Below are 20,540 nucleotides of genomic sequence, written 5' to 3'. Positions count from 1 at the left end.
TTCACGAACTGTTTCCTAAAATTGTTATGTTTTTGTTCTGAACAAAGAAAGATTCGTTAGTTTTAAAATGGTGGTCAGTTTGTGGCCTTGATATCTTGGGCGACTTGACCTTGCGTCCATTACACTTGTTAGAAAAACTGACTCTGTCGATGATTGTACAAATTGTCGGGAGATTCCGTCCTTTCTTTCTGGAGATCTTCTTTCTCAATATCAAAACCTAACCATTTTGTGCCTATCACCATTTGTGTTCATGGTGCAAACAACCTTGCTCCCAAAACAACTTTTAACTAAGTAACTTTTGTTTACCCTTGAAACATTGTTCAATCCTTAAAGCCTTTTGTTCGTCAGGAAAAATCACAGATGGCTTTATGCCTTTGCCCATACGGTTTATGCCCAACAATCTTTGCTTTATATAACAGGGAAACTGTAACTAATTTTGCGGCCTATTCTTTGCTTTGCTTTGACAAAATTAGACTGAAAAGGACTAAAAAAAGTAATGCGAAAGAAAATAAGAAGGTGAACTAATAGGTATTACAACTTAATCAAGAAGTATCCCTTTTAGAGGAGAAAATAAGAAAGGACTTATCTGGAGGAAATATGCTGACTTCAATGAACATGACATGCACTTTGGACTGGATGCGCGATCCGTTTGAACCGTATAATTCTTGAAATCTGCTGTAAACTTAACTTTGAAACTGAGTTCTTTGTCTTAACCATGCTTGTGTCGGGATGTACGAAGCCTTAAATCGATCAATGATGCCCTTTGTGGGTTTTCACTAACTGACCTCTCTCATTTGCCTTTCTCTCAACTCACCATTGCCTTATAGTGCCCGTGAAGGTTTTCACCAATAAGACACTCTTATTTATTTTTCTCTCTTCAATGGCTGAGGCATTACCCGTAGTATACTGACTTAGCATTCTCGAAAGTTGATCAGAAGGTCTTAGCAGGGAAAGGTAAAAAGAACTATTCAACTGAATTACAACTTTTGGAACCATTTTGAGGGAACAACCATTGAAAATAAAATAAAATCATGCCTAGTTGATTTGAATACTAGGGAAATGTGGATTTTTGTTTTGGTGTGACCGAACCCTAGAGTGAGGCTGCCTACGTATCCTTTCGGAATCAGGTCGGACGTAGTTCAAGTAACATTAACTTGTTTTGATGATGATTTTTTTTTCTTTTTTTTTTTTCATTCATTTTCATTTTTTTTAAGTACATTGGTTCCAAAAGAGGGGAAAACAAAGAAGTATAAACAAGGCTACAAAGGGCTAACTAGGGTTGACCAGTGTTTGGGTAACGAGAATGATAGTCTTTCGTCATACCAACCTGAGAATGCTAAGTATAAAAATGCCCCAACAGAGGCATGTCAGACATAGTATCTCTTGACCGCGTCTGTGTTGACGGATATATCTGTCACCTTTCCTTCTATATTTGCCAAGTGTAGAGCTCCTTTTGATAATACTTTTTTGATGAGGTAAGGACCTTGCCAGTTCGGGGCGAACTTTCCTTTTGCTTCTTCCTGGTGAGAAAACATACATTTCAAAACAAGTTGTCCTACCTCGAATTGTCTTGGGCGCACTTTTTTATTGTAAGCATGTTCCATTCTTTGTTGGTATAACTGACCAAAACAAACTGCCGCCAAACGCTTTTCATCAATTAAACTCAACTGTTCCAATCGGGACTTGACCCAGTCAGTATTCTCGATCCCTGCTTCAACAATGATTTGGAGAGAGGGAATCTCAACTTCAGCAGGTATGACCGCTTCAGTGCCATAAACCAACAAGTTTGGCGTTGTGCCAACTGATGTATGAACAGTTGTCCGGTATCCCAAAAGAGCAAAAGGCAGTTTCTCGTGCCATTGTCTAGACCCTTGGACCATCTTCCAAAGAATTTTCTTGATGTTCTTATTCGCAGCTTCAACAGATCTATTAGCCTTGGGCCGGTAAGGAGTAGAATTGCGATGCTCAATTTTAAATTGTTCACATACCTCCTTCATCAGATGACTATTCAAATTAGCAGCATTATCAGTGATAATGGTTTTTGGAATACCAAAACAACAGATGATGTTAGAGTGAACAAAGTCTACTACTTCTTTCTTAGTAATTGCTTTCAATGTAATAGCTTCCACCCATTTGGTGAAGTAATCAATTGTAACCAAGATGAATATATGCCCATTTGAAGCTTTTGGCTCGATTGTCCCAATGACATCTATTTCCCAAGCAACAAAAGGTCAAGGAGCCGACATAGGATACAACTCTGAAGGAGGCGAGTGAATCAAGTCACTGCGAATCTGACACTGGTGGCACTTGCGAACAAAACGAAAGCAATCTCGCTCCATAGTAATCCAATAATATTCTGCCCGAAAGATTTTCTCTAGAACATATTCATCCATGTGCGGACCACATACTCCTGAATGCACTTCATTCATAATCATTTTAGCTTCTTTGGCACACATTTCAACTAATCCAAATCCGGAGTCCTTTTGTATAGGATTTCCCCACTCAAAAAGAAACCATTAGAGAGTCGCCTAATAGTTCTCTTTTAATCCCTATTAGAATGTTCCAGATATTCTCTTATTTTTAGATACTCATTAATGTCACAGTACCATGGTTCACAATCTGGTTCTGCTTCAATTGTGTTTCAATAACCATGTTGTTCCCGAATTTGAATTTCTAATGGGTCAATATGAGTATTACCTGGGTATGGAAGCATTGAGGCCAGGGTGGCCAAGACATCAGCTAATTCATTGTGAAACCTGGCAATGTACCTGAACTCGATAGACTTGAACCTTTTTCTAAGATCTTCCACACATTGTCTATATGGAATGAGCTTGATGTCTCGAGACTCCCAATCACCTTGAGCCTGCCGAATAAGCAAATATGAATCTCCTATCACCAACAGTTCATGCACATTTAAGTTTATTGCCATGTTCAGACCCATGATGCAAGCTTCATATTCTGCTGTGTTGTTTGTACAGAAAAAACGAAGTCGCGCCGTAGTAGGGTAATGTTGCCCAGTAGGTGATACCAGAATTGTCCCAATCCCTACGCTTTTGATGTTGACAGCCCCATCAAAGTATAATTTCCAAATTTGACTGTCATCTTGGACTACTTCTTCAACTAAATTAACCTCTTCATCTGGAAAATATGTGTTCAAAGATTCATACTCATCATCAACCGGATTTTCTGCCAGATGATCAGCCAAAGCTTGTGCCTTCATGGCAGTGCGAGTGACATAAACAATATCAAACTCTGTGAGCAAGATTTGCCACTTTGTCAATCTGCCAGTTGGCATCGGCTTCTGAAAGATGTACTTCAAGGGATCCATTCGGGATATGAGGTAAGTTGTATAGGCCAAAAGATAATGCCTAAGCTTCTGGGCAACCCAAGTTAAGGCGCAACATGTCCTTTCCAAAAGAGTGTATTTGGACTCATAAGTGGTAAACTTTTTGCTCAAATAATATATTGCTTATTCCTTTTTGCCTGTGGCATCATGTTGACCCAGAACACAACCAAAGAAACTATCAATTACTGACAGATATAAAAACAGAGGCCTACCAGGTTCTAGCGGGACCAAAATAGGGGGATTTGACAAATATTCCTCGATCTTATCAAAAGCTTCTTGGCACTCATCTGTCCACTTGATTAGAGGTGGGCATAATACAGACCGAACCGGAAAAACTGACCGAACCAATAATTTTAATTTTTTCGGTTTGGTTTTTTCGATTTTTCGGTCGGTTTGCGATTTATATTTTAAAAAAGTTCGGTGATCGGTTCGGTTTTCGATTTTGGTGCCCCAATTTTCGGTTAAACCGAAAAACCAAAATTTTAGTGTATAGGTTTTGGTGGGCTCTTCTTCACCTATTAATTTCTAGCCCAATTTGCTTACCCACACTCTAAAGGCTGAAGTCCAAAAACCCATTTTTCAAAACCAAGCCCTTTTGTTAATATCTATATACATATAGTTTAGACTACGATTTCAGTTTACCAAATCCCTTTTCTATTTTCTCATTCAAGATTAGTTCCAGTTTAGAGGGTTCCTATTTAAGTGAAAAATCCCTCTTCTATTTTCTCATTCAAGATTAGTTCCAGTTTAGAGGGTTCCTATTTAAGTGAAAAGCAAAAGATAGCAACTATAAAGACTAAGTTGTGCCTTTTATTTTCTACTGTAGTATTCCTTGCTATTCATATTTTATGATACATATTTAGTTTCCAATTTTTATTTTGGCAAAATGAAAATTATTTATATTTGAAATAATATCTATAATTATTAATGTATTGAAGTTGCTCCAAGGAGCTTCATAGGAAAGTTGAACGTATTACCTCATTCTTTTTTCATCTTTGTGAGTTTGTGGTGTATTAATATTTAACTAGTTAACTGGAGAAAATGTCCAATTAACTTTTAGAAAAAGCTAATTGTAAAAAACTAAATTTAAAGGCCTTTTTTTGGTAGAACAAGCTCAATCAAAAATCCCTCAACCCGACCGAACCAAACCGAATATCGACCGAACCGAACTAAGAAAAACCGATAAAACCGAACTAATATTGGTTCGGTTATTGGTGCACCAAATGAAAAACCGAAAATCGATTAAACTGAACTGAATTTTTGAAAAATCGAACCGAACCGACCGACGCCCACCCCTACACTTGATAGTGGCGTTCTTTTTCAACAACTTGAAAATGGGCTCACATGTGGTTGTAAGTTGCGCGGTGAACCTGCTGATGTAGTTCAACCTCCCAAGTAAACTCATGACTTCTGTTTTGTTATTCGGGGGAGGCAGCTCTCGAATGGTCTTTATCTTGGAGGGATCTAACTCAATGCCTCTTCGACTAACTATAAAAACCAAAAGCTTCCCAGAAGGAACTCCAAATGCGCATTTGGATGGAGTGAGTTTGAGATTGTACCTTCATAGCCTTTCAAAGAACTTTTTCAAGTCTTCCACATGGTCAGCTTGTGTTATGGACTTAATGATCACATCATCAACATATACTTCAATCTCTTTGTGCATCATGTCATGGAATATGGTAGTCATGGCCCTCATGTAAGTTGCCTCTGCATTCTTCAAACCAAATGGCATGACTCTATAACAATAAGTTCCTCATGGAGTGGTGAAGGCGGTCTTTTCTGCATCTTCTTTATCCATCAGAATTTGGTGATACCCGTCATAACAATCCACAAAATATTGGATTTCATGTTTAGCACAATTGTCAACAAGGATATGAATGTTGGGTAAGGGAAAGTTGTCCTTTGGACTTGCTTTGTTTAAATCCCTATAGTCAACACAAACTCTGATTTTCCCATCCTTCTTTGGAACCGGCACAATATTTGCTAACCATGTAGTATATCGGACGACCCTGATCACATTTGCACTTAGTTTCTTCGTGATTTCTTCTTTAATCTTATCACTCATGTCTGTCTTAAACTTCCTTTATTTTTGTTGGATTGGTGGAAAATTAGGGTATGTGGGAAGCTTATGAACCACTAAATCGGCACTCAAACCCGGCATGTCATCATACGACCAAGCAAATACATCTCTGTACTCGAACAAAACTTGAATTATGGCATCTCTAGTCTTTTGTTCAGTATGAATGCTTATTTTTGTTTCTCTGGTTTCTTCAGGAATTCCTAGGTTAATTGCCTCAGTTTCATTTAAGTTAGGCTTAGGCTTATTCTCAAATTGATCCAATTCCCTTTTTATTTCCTTAAGAGCCTCATCTTCATCATACTCAACTTCTTGATTCATTATTTCAAGATTAGATAATTTTTTAAGATCTAGGCATGAATTCCGCGTGCATGTCATGTTTTTAAAACCATCATTAACGAAACTGAAAATGATAAGAAATTAACAAAAATTAGGGAAAGGAAAAGACAGAATTTTACTATGAAACTGAAGCTTCATTTCATTGAATTTGAAAGGATAGAAGGGTTAACATCAAAGCAAAACAATTAAACTAAACTATATGGATTACAACCCTTAAAATAATCCAAATACAGAAAAAGCAACAAAACAGACTACCAAGACTCCTTCCTGATGGGAAAAGGAGTTGCTTCCCAGTTGTTAAGCGAGGTATCTGGACCAATCAACTGAACACTTGCACGGCTAGGGCCTCACCAACTTGAACCATATTTATCTCATATAACATCTCCTTGAGACCCTGGAAAACATCATCAATGTCATCCCGAGTAGAGGGATTTTGGACTTCTTCAAATTGTGGCTTGACAAAAGAGTAGGCAATGTGAGGGATTGGTTTGGACAAATTCCAACCATTCTTTTTGTGGGCCTTGGATCTGTCTATGTCGGCTGATATTGGTTTAAAACCCAAGCCAAAGGTATCTTTCTTCGAAAAAGAAGCAATAGGGTTCACAATTCCCTGCAGAGAGGATCCTAATCCTTTTTCCTAGTTCATAGCCGTTCCTCAACATCAGTGAAACTACCATCATGGATGTGGCTGAAAGACGGGGATGCAGAATTGGTTTTCCTTCTTCCACTTGGTCAACCTCAATCACCTCAAAAGCTTGATATATGATGGATTCACACCCTTCCTTGGCCTCGATACATGGAAGGGACGGGTCTTTATAGACGGATGAGTCGTCCTCCCCATGAACAATAATTGCTTGTCTGTCATACTCGAATTTGACCTTTTGATGTAGGGTGGATGGTACAACTCTGGCCATATGGATCCATAGCCTTCCCAGAAGAAAATGATAGGAAGTCTCTATATCCAACACTTGAAAGATAATGTTAAAATCAACCGGGCCAATTGTCATGGTGAGTTCGATTTCCCCAATAATGTCTCTTCTTGAACCATCAAAAGCTCTGATACTGACATTACTAGTCCGAATTCTGTTAGTGTCAATGTTCAACTGTTGTAGAGTAGAAAGAGGGCATACATCTATGCTTGAGCCTCCGTCAATCATGACTCGTTTTACGTAGTGCCCTTCACATTTGACCATAAGATGCAAAGCTCTATTGTGCCCAACCCATTCCTCAGGCAAATCATCATCGCTGAAAGTAATTCTATTTACTTCAAAGAACCTTTCAGCCATTTTTTCTAGTTGATTCACCATTGTCTTTTCTGAGACATATGCCTCGTTCAGAGTTTTGATTAACACACGACGATGCTCTTCCGAGTGCAAAAGCAAAGATAACAAAGATATCTGAGCAGGGGTTTTCCTTATTTAGTCAATGATTGAGTAGTCTTGCATTTTCATCTTCTTAAGGAATTCCTCCGCTTCTTTTTCTGCAACGGGTTCTTTCATTGGCAAGTGACTTTCCCTGGCTTGCTTAGCTTTTCTCAATTCTTATGGTGAGTAGTACCTTCCAGAGCGGGTCAAGCCCCCCCATTTCATCTGTTTCTTCAACTATCTCTTTTCCTCTGTATGTCATGACAGTCTTGTTATAATTCTAGGGAATAGCTTTCGTGTTTGTCACTGGGAGTTGTGCAACAGGTCAGATCACGACTGGCTCTGTTATATTTATCAAACCCTTATTCGAAACGATCTTTAGAATGCCCCCAGGGATATAAATTTTGGGTCCACCCAATTGAACCTCAACCTTTTTTGTGCTTCTAGGGACATAGAGAATCATTTTTCCCAAACTTGCCAAGTTCAAGCTAGAGCTCGCACCTTTCACAATCAACGGTGCCAATTGCGGTGGGCTTATTGTCACTTTTGGTTCTTTCCCTATGGTTCCAACAACCATCTCTGTCTTGCCAGACTGCTTATAATCCCGATCATCACAAATCATCCCATAAAATGTGTATTATTATGAACTAGGAGTGGATTGTTCGTGATATTAGGAGTATCCTCATTGTTTGTCACCACAATTGCCTTTGCTTTAATCAAATCTTCAATGGCTCTATTTAACGTCCAACAATTTTTGGTACTATGACCTTGGGTGTTAGAGTGATACTCACATCTTGCATTTGAGTCAAAACCTTTTGAATTTGGATTCACATAACGCGGCATGATAGGTTCAATTAACTGCAACTTCATCAATTTTTAAAATAGGCTTGTATATGATTCTCTAATTGGAGTGAACTCTTTCTTTAGCTCATGTTCTCTCACATATTCCTATCGGGGACGAGGATTATATGACACCAAAAAATTCGTCCGGAGTTGATGGGAGCCTAGTGAAATCGGTGCCCACCATTGTTGGTGATTGAGAGGCCTAGCATAATCCTGAGCATTAAACACTGTGTACTGTTGTGGGGGAACTGAGTACCGGGGACCCTGAGGCGAATAGTAATGTTGAGGAGAATAGGATTGTCCTTGTTTAAATTGAACATAAGAAGGAGATACTCCTCTTTGAACTCACCCGAACCCAGATGCCATCATGGATCCTTCCTCATTCTTTTTTCGATTTCCAAAACTGCCTCACCCACTTTGAATTGCTTGTGTGGTCGCCTTAAGGGCTGCCTGACTCATAATTTTGCCCGACTTCATGCCATTCTCAACTATTTTACCAATATTAATCGCCTCAACGAAAGGTTTACCAATGGCGGCCAACATGTAATAGAGGTAATCGGGATCTTGAGCTAGGAGAAAATAGTCAATCATTTCTGCCTCTTTCATTGGTGGTTTGACCCTAGCGGCTTGCTCTCTCCACTTGATTGCATATTCTTTGAAGCTTTATGTTGGTTTCTTCTTTATGTTGACGAGAGAGGAGCGGTCTGGCACTATATCAATATTGTACTGAAACTGTTGGACAAAATCTTGAGCCATGTCATTCCAAACGTGCCAGTGAGAGATGTCTTGATCTATGAACCGCTCTGAAGCAATTCCTTTCAAACTTTCCCCAAAATAAGCCATGAGTAATTCTTCTTTGCCTCCTGCTCCCCTTAATTGGTTACAATACCTCTTCAAATAGGCAATGGGATCACCATGCCCATCGTACTTTTAAAACTTAGGGGTCTTGAAGCCGGGTGGCAAATGAACATGGGGGAACATGCATAGATCGTTAAACGAAACACTCTTGTGGACTCCCAAACCCTGTATGTTTCTCATGGTTTGTTCCAAGCTCTTCATTTTTCTGGTCATTTTCTCTTATTCCATATTCTTGTCGGGATTTTCGATCTCGATTGGGAACACGTTCTGAGGAGTATGCTTGTATGAATCTGGAACCTTGAAAGTCAGTTCTGGAGAGTAATATTAGTCATCATGAGAATTCAATTGTGGATCATTGTTGGACTTTTGAGCAAGAGCCGGTTGGGGGACAGTGAAAGCATAGGTAATGGGTACAGTAGGTGGGTCATTTCTGAGGGGTGGGGTTTGAGGACGTTGAATGGAGGTACTGGGGATAGTGGGAAGGTTAATGCTTGGACTGAATCCAGGTTGGTACAATGGGTTACTTGTTATGGGATATGGGCACTTGAGTTGCAACTGACACATTATGAAGATTATCCGAAGGCCCTATGGGTCGTGGGGGCGGTGCCTGTCCATTCACCCAGGCTTGGTACATCTCTGCCAATTGTTGTTTTAACACTCTTACTTCTTTAACCATTCCCGAACCTTGTTCGACCAATTGTCCATGAACATCATCATTATCTGACTCATTCTTATTGTTGCTTACCATTCTACATTTTCCTTTTGATCTCGTGTTGTAAAGGTGAGTCTCCAGTTTAAACCACAAACCAACCACCTCTGTTTAACTTTATCTTAAAATGACAAACAACAAACGTGTTAGAGTTAGGCATTTTGCAGATATTAATCACACATTGTATGTCATGCACCTAGTGCCATTTTCATTTCTAAAATTATCTTGGAAGGCTTCATGCTTCATCCCGACTTATTTATTTATTTCCTCTTTAATTTAACGCTCTTTTTTCTTTCCTTTTTTTTTTTAAAAAAAATTTTCTCTCATTTTTTTCAGATTAATTATGGCTATGATCGCATCCGATGAGGATTGCCTACGTATCACGACGCCATATGAATCAGACCATTACGTAGTTCAGGGGGGAAACAATAACAAATTTGATGATTTTTTAAAAAATTAATTAAATTTTTTTTATATATAAATAAAATAAAACAATTAAAATATTTTTCATTCATTTTCAATCAAATTTTTTATATACAATGAGAGAAAAGAAAATATATAGAAGCTGACTCTACTGACTCTAAAAACATAAACATGACTGGAATAAAACAAACTTTGATAAGAATAAAAGACTCCAAATATAAAATAAAAAATAAAAAAAATACGACAAACGAAAATGAAACTAAAAGCTAATCGACTGTACTAAAATTTAATCCCCAATGGCTTTCTTGCTTAAATTGATATCATCAATGATATGCATCTCTTGGCCTCCCCCTCCCCTCCCCCCACCCAAAGTCTCGTACAAATTTTGAAACACCGTCGATAACTGTGGAACGAGGATGCGTGCCTGTTGACCAACTTTCTCATTATTTAGATGACGATGATCATCATGAACATATGATGCTTCCTCTGCCAATCGAATTACTTGCACTCCAGCTTACCCTATATTCACGTGACAATTCTGCAACCACATCTGGGTAGTGTTGAGGGCGTGCCCAATCTGAGCCTCCTGTCTCTCATACTCTTCAATACGACGGTTTAGCACACCTCTCTCTATCATCCACTGACGCCGCTCTGCCTCAAAATCTGCATGTTGATGATCCTTCTTCTGCCTTTTTATTTCTTCTAATTGTGCATGAAACTGACCCTTTGAGCGTATCCAATGGGCCCTTTCTCTTTCAAACTGCTCTTTCTGCTGATCAAACTCCAATTGTTGCTGGTGCACATCCTCTTCAATAATACTCAAGTCTTTTTGCAACTTATGCATTTCGGCATTTTTGTTCGCCTCAACTCTTCTGACTAAACCAATCGTGTTTTCCAGTTCTTCTTCTAAGCGGGCCGCCTCATTTTTAGCATGCTTTAGATCTTTATCCATGACCCGTAAGGCAGATTGATAATCTTTCTCAATATTTAAACGAATCTGAGCGACTCCAGCTTGCTGCTGGGCTTGTTGTTTGGCTATGGTCATCTGAGCATGCTCCAATTCCCCTTTCAACCTTTCTATAGTTCTTTGATCATTTCTCCTCCTGTTTTACCCCTCAAGTCTATCTCTAAACGACGAAGGGTCATGAAACCAAGTAATATATTCAGGGGTCGCCTCTCCACGATCTCGGTCTTCTACCATCTCATTCAACTTCGAAACCTTACTTGCATACCAAATTTTCATAATTTCTTTTTCGTCATGAGGTTGATCTTTACCAAAATCATAACAAAACTTGTTCATATCTCGTATTGGTGGCACCTCTTGTCGTCGTGCAAACTGGCGCATTACCCGAAGTGGAGCATAGGGCTGAACACTATCCAATCCTATGAGTACCAAATAAGAATGGTATGCAGACTCACAGATGACCTCTTTAGAGGAAAACCAATCGTAGTTCCAAGTGATCCGTTTGGCGGACAGAGTAAGGAGTAGTTCTTTCGAGGCATCTATCCCTTCTGATAAGTCACATTTGTTAATTCTTTTCTGGTGATCATAAATATGATTGGGCCATAGCTCACAAAAATCAGTGATCGTAGGATGACGATAGAAATACTCCAAAAATTATATCTGTAGATCATTTCTCCTCATGTTCGACCCCTCATGCCTATCACTAAACGACGAAGGGTCATGAAACCAGTATAATCATCCCCTTCTGAGGTCAGAGCCTCAACTACACCTGCCAAGCGGATGTCAATGCGTCCTTCCCTTTCCGGAAAAACTACACGCCCCAAAAAAGTAACCATAAATACAAACCTTCTGTGAACCTTCCATGTTTCCTTATTTTTCCTTTGATTTCAGCTTTCCCACATTCCTTTTGAAATTGCATTCTAGGCCATACAAGTGAAACAGAAATCCCAACTTAACCCACTTGCCTCCTAAACCTTCATATTGTCCGTAATTTATGTTCAAGAGCTTCATAAACTTACCCTCATTCCCATTTTTTGGTACTATGGGCCTTTGGCGGCGAAGATTGCGGCCCCACTCCTGGAAATGGGCAATTTCCTCCAAGGTCAGAGTCATTTCACAGTCGGTAAAATGGAACATATTATTTTCAGGATCCCAATGCGGAATCAAATCCTCGATCACATCCCTCCTGGGCTTGATCGTAATCATGTGAACCAAATATCCCAAGTACTTCTTTATCTGGTTTCGTTCATATTCTTTAAAGTCTCTCCACCAATCCCCCAACAATTGTGGTATCTGATCGACTATCAGAAAATCCGGTGTCCCTTCTGATCTGGGCCTCTTTTCAGATTTACATCTTTTCCCACTCATGGTGTACCTGTTTACCCAGACACGAGGTTAGACTTTAATCAAATATATTATTGACACAAAAAATCCGATTTCTCGGGTTTTGACTCTATAAAAATAAAAAATAAAAGTCAAACTGTGAGACTAAAAAAAATTACATTAACAAAATAATCATGAAATTAAAAACTAAAAGGCTCAAAATGACTTTTTTTTGTAAAAACAAGTGAACTAACAGAAAAAAAAACTGGCCTCTTTTGTTAAAACGACCTTTTCGCATTTCTAAGGAAGGTTTCAAGGCTATTTCGACAAAAGGACCGGACGCAAGGACAAAACTAGTCAAAAGAGATAAAACTGACAAAATGACTATATCTTTTTAAAAATGGGGTTGAACCCGATGAAGGTTTCCTATGTATCTCACATCCTGTGAGAATCAAACCCGCGTAGTTCGGTTAAAATAAAAAAAAATATTTTAAAAATTGTGATTTTACACATTAGAACCCTTTAAAATTTTATTTAAAAAATGGGTACTTTATGAAAATTTTGAGGAAATTTTCTCTTTCTCCTGTTCAATCAATCTATCCTAAAGCCGGTCAACATTTGAGTAAAGCCTACCAAATAATGTTACATTCAGCACAGAAAAATAAACATGTTGGTCTAAAAAAATTAGTACATGTCCTAGACGGGCCCGGCCCATGTGCCGAGTCCTGCTAAGTCCAATGCACATGATGCAAATAAAGCGTAGCCTACTAGGAATATTCATTGCTTGTGGCTTGTTCTTCTAAGTTTTTAAATCCTAAAGGAGAGTGTATCTAGACCTGGCTTACCCGGGCGGACAACCCGAGCCGAAGAGCGTCAAGCGTCACCAGTAGTAGAACATCACTGGCTAGCTAACGGCTCTCCCGCCTAAACATGTGTGACTAAATTCTTCACCAGAAGCTGGTAGGCTAACCGACTTTATCTCAAGACAGAAATTTTGTGATGATGGTAAACAAACACAACATAACTACCTATCAGAAGACTCAAAGGGGTGCGAGAGAGGATACAATTTATATCACAGTTCAAATAAATATTAAAGTGATAAATAAGCGACAAATAGCACATTAGGCTCCCAAACACGATAATATCCAAAACATGATGAAAGCCAAACAAGAATCAATATACAAAGCTCGAATTCTTATTAGTGGGTCCCCAGCAGAGTCGGCAGAGCTGTCACACCTTTTTTTTTCCCAACCCTATTACGAGGTTGAGTTAGAAGAGTTTTTCCAATTGAAGTGACGTTTTGAAAAGGAATTATTTATTATTTAGAGTCGCCACTTGGAATTGAGTTTTGGTGTTCCAAGTCACCTTTCATTTGAATCCCTTATCAAAAGGAAGGTTTGACTCCTAATTTATGGTCTACAAAAACAGAAGGTTGAGTAAGAAATTCTGTTGACCGAGGGGAAGGGGTAAGGCACCCCTCGAGTCCCGTGGTTCTAGCACGGTCGCTTTATTGGCTAATGTAAGGCTTAAATCAATTTTTTTGGCTATTCTTGTATTTTTATTGATTATGGCTTGTCTATTACCACTTCACTTGATTTATTATATTTTATTAATTGTGTTCACCAAGATGCGGGACGCACATAAGGTATTTCTTTGAAATAGAATGTTAAACCAAGGTACGGAATGTACATATGGTCAAAATATAATAATTTTAGAATTAAAGGTGTCAAGACATGAAATGCGCACATGGTCCTTTTATTGCTTAAGCATATCAATCCAAGGTTCGGGTATGAACACATGAGCTAATATTTAAAGTACATCTAAAGTTTTTCTAGCGTTTTAGAGTATTTCAAATATTTTTATATTTTTATCATTAATTTTTACTTATTTCTGCGAGTCTTAAATTAGTTCCTGATTCATCTCGCTACCTTATAAATATTTTATTCCTACCATGCTAATTATTTTACTTCTTGCAACGATCATATATACCAAACAAGCTATAATATTTGAACAAACATATATCCCAAACCATTAATCTGTCACAAAGCAAAAAATGAATAACAAATATGAAGTCATCAAACATGGTATGAAACCATCCTTTTACCAAGGCACACGTCAATATGAACAGATTCCATATTCACATGTTGACATTGTGGAAAATATGAAACTTTTATCTTGAAATTTTGTCAACTTACTAATCTTGCTTGATAAAAGTCCTTTGATTAATACATTGACTTATCAAAATAATTTGACCAATTTATTAAAATTAATTAATATCACCGTCCCAAACTGGATTTACTAATTCAAAACAAGCCTGAGCTTTACAAACTATATAGACTTAACTAATTAAGAATAACATGCTAACCCTCATTATATCTTGCCTCCAAATTCATGAATTAGTATAAAAGTGTTTCTAATATTTTAAATATTACATACAAAGAGGAATAACAAATCTTGAACAGCCTTAATAAAATTATTGAGTTTGCTACTACATAGTTGTTGTATGCTCCGCTTTTTGGATAACAATTTGCACGAGACTAACGTTCTCCTTGTGTATAACAATTTGTTATTTGGTTGAAAGGAAAATAATCAAGGAATATGAGTGACCTTTTGAGTCCCGGAATCTTCTATTAGTAGCTACAGAAACTTGTAGCCACCTTTCTCTACTTTACCAGAGAAAAAAGAGAAGATGGCAAAAAAATAATTTTAACAAAAAACTTACAAATGAATTAAAGGAAATTTCCAGACTTTAAGAAGACATAAATCTCATATATCATGTTTAAACTATACAGAGGAGATTGAGTGTTACCTTTTTTGTAAGATTTCACAATAAAAAAAATATTTACAATCTGCTGAGTTGAACCCGCGAACTTGAAACCACGAAGGATACCTCGATTTTCGACTCGAAACCTAATAAGTTCACCAAATTAACAATTTATCTCCAAATAATTTTTACTCTAAAAGAACCATGCTAATTTTTCTTAGTTGCCGATTTTTTTTTTTTTTTTTGTCCAATTGCCTCCCTCCTTTTTTCGTTGTTCTTCTCTTTTTAAATAGAAGAATATTAGTCCTTCTCATATCACGTGCCAAGGATTTTTTCAAAAGGGAGTTTTATGTGATATGGGGTTAGAGGCGTGAGGGAGTGGGTGATGGGGCTGAGAGGAGGAAATCATGGGGGGAGAGGGGGGGAGAGGGGTGAAGCAGTTAGGTAACCCATTTTTTTATTAAACATGTTGAATGCAGAGACGAAACTAGGATTTGAAGTTTATGGGTTCTGAACTTGTCATTGAACAACTCATAGCTCCTTTTGTTACTTAGTTCGCAACTAAACATTTATACATATATAAAGAATTTTCTAATACAAAAATAATGTATAAGTAAAAATTACTGGGTTCATCCGAACCCGTTGGCAGTACTCTCCCTCCGCCCCCGGTTGTATGACTAATTCGACATTCTATGTTGATATTAAGAGCTTTTTATACTTCGAACCAAACAACTCGATTTTAGGGCATGAACTATAGGTCACATACAACTTTACTGTTACTCCAAGAATCTCCTTCGTTCTAATAATGCAAAGGATAAGTGAAAACACTGTTGATCTAGAGGGTAAAAAAAAGACTGAAATAAATGTCACTATTGACTTGGAGCAACTAAAAAGCTGCATGCATTAAAAGTAACTAGTTAAAAACAGATTCACTTTATCTACTCTAATTCATTCTACGATACACAAACCAAATAATCTCAGATATTGAGAAGAGAAAGAATCACTGCATAAAATAAAGAAAATAAACTGCATCAGTAGCTTTGAAAAGCAAGTTCCTTAGCCAAACAACTGAGCTAAATCAAAGTTGAGACTACATATATTATTTGATAATCCTACTTAAAGGGCAGAACTGGATTCTGCAATAATTTCCTACAATAATCTCATGAACATAAATTCAATATTATGTTCACTTACAAGTTCCACATAACACCACATCAATGAAACTTATGGGATGAAACATCCTTGACGAAAGCATCAATGTTAATTTCAGAAGATCCACCATTTGCAGTGGCAAAATGACAGATCTTCTGGATTTCTTTCGCTCTTCGCCTCGTCTCCATCACTTCAGCATTTCCAGAATCCATAAACCACTTCAACAGGCTACAGATCTCTTCCCTCGTTATCGAACATTTATCATCTTTTTTCACCCTATAACCAATCTTCCAGTCTTCAACAATTTGCTTACTGTTAGTTTGTTGATCCCAAAATATTGGAAAAGTCAGCATCGGAAGACCTGAAAATGCTGCTTCTTTAGTCGAATTCCACCCACAATGTGACCAAAATCCACCAATAGAAGGATGTGATAACACCCTCAATTGGTCACACCAGGGCACAACCAGACCTTTGCTACATCCATTTTTCTGAAATCGAATATTTTCATCACGTGCCACCCAAAAGAATCGAACACCACTATCGTGCACACCAGCCACGATTTCATCCAATTCAGCACGCGATACAGAGAGGAAACTCCCTTGTGATATGTACAACACAGAATCATTTGGTTGAGCATTTAACCAGTTAATGTACTCTGGTTCATCGACAGAAGTAGTCGAGGAGAGATTTTTTTCGCTAGTGAAGTAAGGTATGGCTGGACCAATTGGATAGACAGGGACAGGAAATTTTTGTTTTAGAGCATCAATAACAGAAGATTCAAGCTCATAGACTGAAGTAAACAAAAGATATTGTGCTTTAGATACTGTAGAGAAGATCTCCATTGTTACATCCAATAATTCTTGCCCCTTTCCATGCATTGGTGTAGGAAGATCTAAAACGCGAATAGAAGGAATTCCAGGAATATAATCAACCTGCTCTTGTAGTTTTCCTGTACATGAATAATGATAATCATGTAGATTTAAAAATATGTAAATAGAAATGGTTAATCAATAGCTTTCTCTTGGATGACATATTCCAATTACGAAGGCAGATTAACCTCATCACCGGTGCACAATGCATCCTGCGTTAATGCATGGTCGGGAAAGAGCCGCTCCCTAAGGGGTCTGATATAAATAGTCTACCCTAATGCAAGCATTAATGGTTGCTTCCATGACTATTTAGAGTAAATAACTGGTGTAACGCAAAACGAATGCTTCCTTTGTTCCACTTTATATGACACTATTTTCTCTTTTAATTATATTTAAAAAATAACGATACATTTATATAAGATATAAATTAATCAGATCTACTCAGACCAAATAACTGGTTGTTAAGCAAAATAATGCTTCCTGAATTCTACTTTATAGGGCACTATTTCCCTTTTTTTAATTATATTTAAAATTGAATGATACATTTCTAGTTATATTTGAAACTTTTTGACTTTAAACTTCCATTTTACTCTCAGCAAGCCATAAAAATATGTAACGCATGTTCAAGACCACAATTTCTAAGAAAATATTTTGTTCTTACCAAAAGTCTCTTTCTTACACTCTCTACCTAATCAAACATAATAATCATTTGAAAAAATAAAACAAAAATGAAAATGAAATACCTGACAAATTGGCTTTAAGATGCTCATTTTGAGCAAGAAGATCCATGTGATGAAAAATATCGAACACGGTCGCCGACATCGGAAAAAATGAAGCCACCGGAATATTCCTCCGACTCCCAATTCTTGTAACCCAATTCATATACGTATCATACACTATGACACTCGGTTTCAACGGCCCAAGCCCATCAATCAATTTCTCAACAGGAGCTTCTAGTTTAGTTAAAGTAGCTCTAAGAAATCCAGCAAAATCTTTAGCACGACCAATTTCGGAGGGAATAACGTTAGGTATAGTTGCATATTTGATGTTTTCTGGTAAAGGGTCGGAATTAATAAAACTATGCCACTCTTCAGTTACAATAAAAGTGATGAGTATGTTGGGATGTTTTGTAGCTATGAGTTTGCAGAAATTCATCATAGGATTAATATGGCCTCTACCTGGATAAGGCATTGCAACAATATGATATTTGATTTGTGAAGGAAGTTCCATTTTTTGCTGAATAAAGTGGAAATTAATAAAAGTGAGAATTGAAGGAAAGTGTTTGAATAAAAATGGTGAGTTGCTTGGTTTGTGCAACCTTATAATATAACAGTGTTGATGAGGGGAGATGGTTGTGACAAGTGGATAGGAAAATTATAACGTGCGAATGACGATGGAATTATGGTCCCAAAAATTTATGCTTTATAATAACTAAGGGCAAAGATCATATTTTGCCGGCATATATTTGCGTCTGTTAATTAGTTATAACTAATTTACAGAAGTGGTAGTTAGGTGTATATTTCCCTCTTGGTTGCTTAAGTGAGTAGTATAGCAGTAGTTACATCTTTATTTATATAGAAAGTTAGTCTTGTAATCATTTTAAGTTTTCACTAAATGAAGCTCTGTTTTCTCTCATCCACAGATAGAGAGCACTTCTCTAGATCCTTCGATTCCTCTATTGAAGGCCAAGCTTGAGCTCATCTCTGATCTTCATTATGGTATCAGAGCAAGAGATCTAGATAGTAGTGAGCTGCGAATATTGATTCCAGTTACTGCAATTCTAGTTTATCTAGAGATCGACGACATTTCTCGTTCGAGCGAGGGTTCAATATTTTATGCAATTAATTTTTTCGTCTCCTTCTGCTTTCAAATTGAATTATCTACGAAGTTTAGAATCTAAGTGAAGAAATAGCAACTTGATCGATTTTCGAAGTCCATGGCAATTGAAGAACAAATTCACTACAACCAAAAAAAAGTCTTTAGCGGCAATAAAAAATACTTTTAGCGGCAATAGATATTGCCGCTAAATGATTTACCGGCTATTCATTTTTGACCGTGGTTGCTGGCGTCGCTAAAGCCTTTAGCGGCTATTCGATGAAGTGCCGGTAAAGCTAGGTTCTATTGCCGCTAAAAGTCGCAGGCTTTAACTGCTAAAGTTTAGCGGCAATTATAAGGTTGCTAAATCCATTTCATAATAGGCTTAGATTGTGCTTCAACGGCCATTCTTTTTGGCCGATATATCTAATTATATTGCCGCTAAAAGTCGAATGCTTTAATGTCAAATATTTAGTGGCAATTTAATGGCTGCAAAATCCATTCCATAGTAGGCTTAATATGCACTTTAATGTCTAATATTTTGGCCAGTAAATCGAACTATATTGCCGCCAAAAGTCACATGCTTTAACAGTAATAATTTAGCGGCAACTAAAATTGTTGCTAAACTAATTCCATAAGAGGCCTAGTTTGCACTTTAACGCCCATTTTTATTGCTAGTAAATTGAATTAAATTGCCACTAAAAGTCATAGGCTTTAATGGCAATTGTGTAGCTGCAACTATAACAGATGCTAAATCAAATTAATATAATAGTGTTGATGAGGGAGATGGTTGTGACGAGTGGATAGGAAGATTATAACGTGCGAGTGATGATGGAATTATGGTCCCAAAAATTTACTCTTTATAATAACTAAGGGCAAAGATCATATTTAGCTTGCAGAAATTATTTATATTCGATGGCTGCAAAAATGTATAAAATTTATATATTTTTTGTAAAAATGTATAAAATTTATATATTTTTAGTATATCACATATAGAAGTGTGTGTATATTTCGGCTATTATTTTGAGAGTAACTATATAATATCATTTTCCTAATAATTAATGGCATCTTCAAAAAGTTTGTAGGACTAGAGTTTGAGTTTAATTTTTATGTTATGATGATTTATATTTGGAGAAGAGACTTGTTTGACGCTTTTCCTCGGCAAAAAATAGTTGTGAATCTAATTATCTGCGTTAAGCTGCCACCATAAGAATCTTGTTTGATGTTTTTCCTTGACAAAAAAAGTTTAGAATCAAATTATATAAATTAACATGCTTAAATGCTAGAATAAGATTAAAAAACTATATTAGTTAATTATAATTAAGTAATATGTGTATATAAAAACATAAGGGATCTTAACACAAATAGCCGACCATATTGATTATTTAATTTTTCTATCTACATACATAATTTATATATTGATTATACACGATTATACATATATAATACATAAATTATGCATATATTATACCTCAATCGGCTATTTTTAGCTTAAGTAGGTTAATTCTTCAAAACATAAGTCATGCACTTATTGCTTTTGATTCGAGTGTAAATAAATATATTTTTTCTTTTCTTTATATCTCATTACTCTTGTTTTTTTCATTGGCAACATTTCCTATCAAGCTAGTACCTTATTTGTTTTGAGTTTTACAACCATTTTTACCATCATAGGTTTTGTCTCATTATCATGCTCA

General features: G+C 37.0%; 1 protein-coding gene and 1 pseudogene across 1 annotated transcript; both read right to left on the bottom strand.

Annotated features, from left to right (window-relative positions):
- The window catches only part of LOC107793333 (uncharacterized), a 54,073-nt pseudogene extending 43,069 nt beyond the window's left edge, over positions 1-11,004 (bottom strand).
- A 5,058-nt stretch (positions 11,005-16,062) lies between these two features.
- Positions 16,063-18,426, bottom strand: LOC107793341 (UDP-glycosyltransferase 87A1-like). The gene is made up of 2 exons (XM_016615670.2): positions 17,775-18,426; positions 16,063-17,111 (listed from the first exon to the last, which is right to left on the bottom strand). The coding sequence occupies exons 1-2, from the start codon at positions 18,259-18,261 to the stop codon at positions 16,225-16,227; spliced, it is 1,374 nt and encodes a 457-aa protein (XP_016471156.1). The 5' UTR covers positions 18,262-18,426; the 3' UTR covers positions 16,063-16,224.
- Positions 18,427-20,540: the final 2,114 nt, after the last annotated feature.

Source organism: Nicotiana tabacum, chromosome 22, assembly GCF_000715075.1.
Source record: "Nicotiana tabacum cultivar K326 chromosome 22, ASM71507v2, whole genome shotgun sequence".
NCBI classification, from domain to species: domain Eukaryota; kingdom Viridiplantae; phylum Streptophyta; class Magnoliopsida; order Solanales; family Solanaceae; genus Nicotiana; species Nicotiana tabacum.
This window is presented reverse-complemented; position numbering and strand designations above follow the sequence as displayed.

Coding starts and splice junctions, on each gene's coding strand:
- LOC107793341 (XM_016615670.2), bottom strand. CDS start 18,261: ATGGAACTTCCTTCACAAATCAAATATCATATTGTTGCAATGCCTTAT. Junction 17,112..17,774: donor TCTTAAAGCCAATTTGTCAG/GTATTTCATTTT, acceptor ATTCATGTACAG/GAAAACTACAAGAGCAGGTT.